This window comes from Pundamilia nyererei, unplaced genomic scaffold (assembly GCF_000239375.1).
Source record: "Pundamilia nyererei isolate P.nyererei 1_Seehausen unplaced genomic scaffold, PunNye1.0 scaffold00017, whole genome shotgun sequence".
NCBI classification, from domain to species: Eukaryota; Metazoa; Chordata; class Actinopteri; order Cichliformes; family Cichlidae; genus Pundamilia; species Pundamilia nyererei.
The window spans coordinates 1738102-1745000 of record NW_005187418.1 but is presented as its reverse complement, the minus strand read 5'-3'; the positions used below and the strand labels follow the sequence as shown (position 1 = coordinate 1745000).

Below are 6899 nucleotides of genomic sequence, written 5' to 3'. Positions count from 1 at the left end.
CACACACACACACACACACACACACACACACACACACACACACACACACACACACACACACAGTTTATGTTATCCTAATGGGGCAGTTTACAAGGCCACAGGAAGTGCTTTTGGGAAATATCTGATCTCATTCATGAAGTATCTGAGACTAAGGCTCACCAGCCTCATGCAGTAAAACAATATTTGACTTTCTGAGATCAACACTCAGATGGACACAAAGTTTTTAAATGGTGACTAAAGCTCATTTCTTTAATCAGCAGACATGCCACAAATACACAAGACAATCTCCATTAGTCCGTAAGAAAGGATCAGACACAGACCTCTGTGTTAGTAATGAGATGCACTCAGATTACAGTTACAAAATTTTTTTTTTAAAAAATCATCGTTAAGCAGGGAAACATGAGACGTGTGGAAACCAGTTTGTGTTGCTTTAATTTGATGGTATCCTGGAACCCAAAGGTACAACACAGCTCCAGATTTAAAGGCGATTATAGTCTCAGACCTTTTGTTCAAGCGTATTAAAGATCAAATATCTTTCTGTTAACTCGCACAACAACACAGCCCTGTAGGCTTAGAGGTGTCCTATTTTTTAAATCCTAGCCTGAACTTCTGACATTACCTTTCACTCTCGATAGCTGCCAAGTTTGCCTTTCCATCGTATCCCCTGGAAGGAAAGACGGTGGAGATGCCGTGCACGGCCATGGAGATCCCACCACCCACAGAGCCGAAGCAGTGGTACAGAGGCACTGGCACACAGACTCGAGTGTGAGGCTGGAAAACGAGGAAATAAAGGAGTCAAAATTAGGAAAAAAAAAACTTTGCAATGAAAAGACTTTAAGCAAAAACACAGTAGTTTATAACAGGATCAGTTCTTCGTTAGTTTGAATCCTTTCGTGGATTTTTGAAATAAAATAAAGCCCAAACTTTAACAAAGACATTAATTAAAATCAGTAAATTATTTAAAAAGGTCTTAATGGTGTGAATTCCTGATTAATTCACTTACTCTCCAGTGGTATCCCAGTCTTCTTCCAATAAAGTAGGAGTTGTTGATGATGTTGTGATGTGACAAGGTGGCACCCTTTGGAGCTCCAGTTGTACCCTGGTAAAATATTATTCTCACATTACTGCACTTATAAAGCCATAAAGTAGGACTGAATCTGTTGTCTTTGTGTTTGCAGACGTTTATCAGACAGCATGATACCTTATTACCAGATAACACTGAAGAAAATAATAATACATTGAAATTATGCAATGAGTTTAGGATTGTAAGATTAGATATTCACAATTTCTGACTAGAAAAAAGAAAGAAACAGTCAAATGGATATGATTGATTTTGTCTTCATTATGACTGCAGGTGTTTCACTGTGTTGTTTAGCAGGTTGTTAATCTGTTTCAGCTGCTTTGGTGTTAATGAAATTACCAACATGTGCACTAGAGGCTCAACAATGAGACAAACCAGTAAAACAGGAATAGTTTTACACCTGGACGCCATGGACATTTTTTACCTCCTCATCTTTTCTAATGGTTTTTCACTAGTTTTGCATTTGGCAAGGGTCAGTGTAGTTTAGATCCTCTAGGATTGCACATCAAAACATGTCAACGCAAGAAGGTTTGGTGCGTCTCCCGGCACAGTCTCAGGAGCATATGGCAGATTCCATGAGATGGTAACACTATAAGAGCTGGACAGGGCCGTAGAAGGCCTTTAACCTCAGCAGGACCAGTATCTGCTCCTTTGTGCAAGAAGGAACAGGATGAGACCTGCCAGAGCTGCAAAATGACCTCCAGCAGGACACTGGTGTGACTGTGCATGACCAAACAATCAGAAACACGCTTCATGAGGGTGACCTGAGGATCTCTAGTGGGCCCTGTGCTCACTTCCCAGCACTGTGGAGCACAATTGACATTTTCCATAGAATACCAGAGTTAGCAGGTCCGCTAATGGTTCCCTGTGCTTTTCACAGATGAGAACTGGTTCACCCTGAGCACATGTGACAGACGTGAAAGGCTCTGGAGAAGCCGTGGAGAACATTAGGCTCCTGCAACACTGTTCAGCATGACTGGTGTGGTGGTGGGTCAGTGATGGTCTGCAGAAGCATATTCATGGAGGGACACAGACCATCCTTTCCCATCGTCCCTGGGAGATTACAACACTATGGATTATTTGCAGCATCCTTGTGGGTGGGATCTGGTCAACAAGAATCTCAGCTCCATTCTTCAGGAGGTTGCTTCTTGGTCAGGCACCACACACGTGAATGTTAAAGCATCAAACTTTGGACATGAAAAAAAATTCTTTACCACCTCTAACAAAAACAGTTTGTTCTCTGTGGATAGTTTCCCCCTTCAGTGCAGCTGTACAGTGTGTGAATCTTTGACTCACCAGTTTAAACTTTACTAACATTCAAAGTTTTAATGACCTTGCAGCAGGTCGTTTAAGGTCTTATAATAATTACTTGTTGAGCTCTGAAATATTTCCTGTGGCAACAAAATCTTTTGCATGCCATCCAGCCACAGTGAGAAGAGAACAGTGACTGCGCATCACTTACCGAAGTGAACTGGATGTTTATGGGGTCATCGAACGAGATCTTCTTTTGCAGATCCTGAAGCTGCTGCATGTGCTGACTGCCGCCGGCCTGCATCACATCCTCAAAGTGAAGCATGCCCGGCTGTCGGCTGTCCAAAACAATCACGGAGCGGAGTTCAGGGAGTCTGGTGGAAGGAAAGTAAACAATCAGACGGTCAGGCTGTGATCTGTTGGTTGGCAAAGCTGTAAGTAAAGAGTATCAGTCAGGTAACCAGACAATAGCAACGTGTTCTGAAGAAATCAGTTAACTTTAAAGGAACTGAACCAACCAAAGGATTAACAGCAAACCTTGCAATGTCCAATGTAAAGGAGCTATCAGCATATGAAGCATGTATGTTTTTGCACTAGTTTTAATGCAAAACCTTCTGTTTTAAAAGCCTCCAACCACCACGTCTCTCCACAGTCGAATTTGAAAAGCTCATCTTTGGTTCTTCCAAGGATACAAATCAGCCTCATGGCCAGTGTTAGTGTCACAATAATCTTTAAACCGTTAAACCTGCCGCCTTCATGCTTGGAGGGAACATCACATTTCGACCTGAGGGGCTGACGGGTGATCTGTACCTGCTGCTCTTGATGTCTCCTGGGCTGGACGTCTCGATTTCTGGACAGATCTTCCTCAGCATGTCGCAGTAATTCAGGGTTTTAAACTGTGTAGGGCACACTACAGCTTTGCACCCAACCTGCGAGGAAAAAAAAAAAAAAGGAGCAGAGAAGTTAAACTTTCACGTGTCACACATATGCATGTGTCTCTGTGTCCAAGAATTTAAAAAAAGAAAACAATCAGGCTGAAAAAAAACAAAACTGCTCACCTTCTGCAAGGCAAACTCCACCTCCTGCACCTGGTATGCTGGGTTCACAGCCACCTGTGGAAGGTAAACATTAGGAAGAAGACGAAACTAGAGCTTTCAAGAAACTAAGTTTCATCTTTATCATCTTCAGTCCAGGCATCTCTTTGAAGCATGGCAGACAGAAAGCATTGATCTGCAGTCCAGTGTCCTCGTCAATAACTTCCTGAGGGTCAGGCTGGCCGACCACGCCACCTCTTGGCGTCTGGCTCACACAGCAGGACTTTTGCAGAGCTGGATATCCATTTAGTTTCCTGCTTATCGGGGTCCACAACTTAGACCCACTGAACAGGATTTCCTTAACACATAAGTGACATTTGTGAGGTATCTGAAGGCATCTACACGACTTTAGCCAGTCACCTGCCCCTACTTAGTTTTCAACCTTACCAAATCTCAATACTGCAACATGCCCAGCTTTAACTCACCAGTATAATCCCAGCTTTGGCTGTTGCAAACTGGAACAGGACCCACTCATAAGTGTTTGGTCCCCACATGCCGAGCCGGTCTCCTTTCTTCATTCCGAGCGCCAGCAGCCCGGCTGCAGCCTGGTCCACCTGCAGAGACACAAACATCTCTGTGCAGTGAGACCATCAAACATCCAGGGGATGCTGCAGGTCCAAAGATTACTGTGCTTTACATTACTCCAGCAACAGAGCAGTCTGCCATGTTTCACACACGTCACAATGAAAAGCTACAGAGAAAGCACCGATAGTGTTAGCAAAGCAACATTTCCATGTGACAACTACAGTTTTCTTCCCTTTCAAATAAAGAAAACAGCTGTTTAAAGTAATTTATGTAAAGTCAGGTTTTTGGGGACGCTGTAGGCAGCTCAGCTCTGAAATAGGATCTGTCCTCATTTCCTCTGATAGCAGCAGCAGAGATGCAGACTCAGCACGACTGAAAGAGCCACAGCCAACACCTGATTGGCTGAAACATACAGGAACTACCCTCATTTTTCATACATTAAAGAGTGTTTTTCTTTTTTAAATGGATAATGTTCCTCATAAGTCATTTAAGATCCTGTCATGAGAATATTAACTTAAAAAAACGCCTTTCTAGCTTTGCTATAAAGCAGCGAGGCGGAGCCAGGCATAGGAAGATATCAGAAACTCAAACACATTCTCTCTTATGTCATGAAGGGAGAGCGTAGCAGAGCTGCCAAGTAGAGCAGAGGTATCGCCATAAAAGGCATACTGGGATTGTAGTGTGCCAAGTTAATGCAAACAGTCTGTGGTGCTGCTGTGACTTTGACCAGTGACTTTTAGACTTGCATGTTTACACTAAACATGATGAAATAAAAGGTGAGGGCATCAGTGGCGGAGGTGCTTTTCAGGCAGGAGTCAAAGTTTGCTGTTAAGTGTCAGTTTAAAGCTCCTGTTATGACTTATGTAGCTAGTGATGACTCAGCAATCAAATGTGCTTGTTTAAATTTCCCCTTGTGGGGATTTAAAGGATTATTCTATTCTAAATCTAAAGATGTAGTCTTTAAAAGAAGTGAAAAAGCAGGGGAAAAAAATCAAAGAGCAAATGTGCAGATTTTCTAAACAAGAAAATGAATCTCTGCATTAACCATATGTGCACATTTCACAGAATCCACTTGAGACCTGATTTGATGATCACCTCGATCATGTGGAAGAACAGTAAACCTGACAACACCATGAAAATTTTCATGAGGTCACGTGGGACCTTTTAGATTGATGTGATCAAGGGTCCAGATTTGGTTTTAGAAGAAAAGAGCTATGGTCCCATTTAACAACTAGTACATGCTTGGGCAACAGTACTGTTTGATCTCTTATTTATGGATACTGAGGGAAGAGTGAACAGATCACGAGGGGGTCCAGTTCTTCTGGATGGCTTTCAGTAAATCCCCCAATTTATCAATGCAATGGATTTCTGTTTTCTTCTTTGCAACAATGTTTCAAATCTTCTGGTCGAGTACTTTGACTCATTAAAAAAAATTATATTGATAAAAGGCAGAAAGGGGCTGTTCTAGTTTATTAAACAAGAAAAACAATTTAACAGGAAATGGCATCTCCAGTTGTCGGGTAGAACAGGGATGTCTGTCACCTGACTGGCCCAGATAGTAGTCAGAGGTTTTTTTTTAATAATTGAAAATTAAATAATTAAGCAGCTGATTACTATTCCATCAACCTTGAGCTCAAACTGGTCTTTATGCGAGCCATCATCTAAAATAAGTTCGACACACTTGCTCTACGTGCTTTAAAGTAAAGGACTCACATCTTGTTGGAACTGTGCGAAGGTCTTGCGGACTCCATCTTGTAGGAAAGCCACGGCCTCTCTGTCGGGCCAGCGCTCTACCGACCTCTGCAGGCTCTCTGCTACCGTCATGTGGAGCAGCGAAGTGGAAGACGTGCCATGGACATAGCTGGTGGTGAGAGTCGGGATGATGGGCGGACCGTCCACATGGAGGCCGCTGTGAAGCAAAGAGTAAGATTTTCAGACACTGGAAGCTTTGCAAGAAAATTTAGAGGACATGATAAGATGGGGCCTGATCATTCGAAACCTTGTATGTGAGCAGCAGGATTTGAATTCAATTATGGATTTAACAGGGAGCCAATGAAGAGAAGCCAGTATAGGAAAGAAATGGTCTCTCTTTCTGGTCCCGGTCGATACTCTTACTGCAGCATTTTGGATCAACTGATGGCTTCCATTGAGGACATACCCTGGTCAAAAATGACTCCAGGGTTCCTCACAGTGTTACTGCAGGCCTAAGTAACACCATCCAGAGTAAACAGCTGGCTTGATACCATATTTCTAAGATTTTTTTAGAGCAAAGTACAATAACCTCAGTTTTATCTGAATTTGGAAGCAGAAAGTTAAAGACAAAGACCTGGATGACCTCTAAGACTAATTGGTCTCCATCATCAGATTTATTATTTCTTCTTCTGGATTTTTCCTTGATTATTATCTACATGCATTAATAAAAACCAAAAGCCAACTGACCCATGAAATGAGTTAGACATTTAATCTTCTTAGGTCTCATCTGACATTATTAGCTCGGACGCTTAGAAACACTTTAAACCTATGACTAAGGATAAGGATAAGCTTTATTTGTCAGTTGCCTGCAGCTGAAATGACAGACCTAGTCGACCATACAGACAATACATACAATATAAAAACTTACATTGGGGAGACAGGTCAGGCTAGGCAGCAAAAAAATAAATAAAAAATGGATAGACGGTGAAATATGTAGCATAGGGGCAAACTACAGCAGGAAGTTCAAGTGTCTGTGTACAGTTTTTAGTCTGGAACTGCAGGTTTCTGGAACAAGCAGAAACCTGCAGTAAAACCAATGCTGAAATCCTTAAAGCCACAACTCCTCTAGTCCCAACAGAGACCCAGTGTTAAAATGTACAACTTTACAGCAGAAATACACGTTTTGTGCTGAGTAATTGCATTTGAGAGCATGACGGTGGGAATGGATGTCTGTATCTGTGTGTGCCCCTGTTTGT

General features: G+C 42.3%; 1 protein-coding gene across 1 annotated transcript in view; it reads right to left on the bottom strand.

Annotated features, from left to right (window-relative positions):
* The window catches only part of acsf2 (acyl-CoA synthetase family member 2), a 21910-nt gene extending 15836 nt beyond the window's left edge, over nucleotides 1-6074 (bottom strand). Inside the window, exons 1-8 of the mRNA XM_005725944.1 lie at nucleotides 6067-6074; nucleotides 5665-5860; nucleotides 3852-3980; nucleotides 3391-3444; nucleotides 3143-3261; nucleotides 2544-2706; nucleotides 1004-1099; nucleotides 620-771 (exon numbers count right to left, since the gene is read on the bottom strand). Coding sequence (XP_005726001.1) covers nucleotides 620-771; nucleotides 1004-1099; nucleotides 2544-2706; nucleotides 3143-3261; nucleotides 3391-3444; nucleotides 3852-3980; nucleotides 5665-5860; nucleotides 6067-6074 — 917 coding nt within the window. The remainder of the gene's footprint in view (nucleotides 1-619; nucleotides 772-1003; nucleotides 1100-2543; nucleotides 2707-3142; nucleotides 3262-3390; nucleotides 3445-3851; nucleotides 3981-5664; nucleotides 5861-6066) is intronic.
* Nucleotides 6075-6899: the final 825 nt, after the last annotated feature.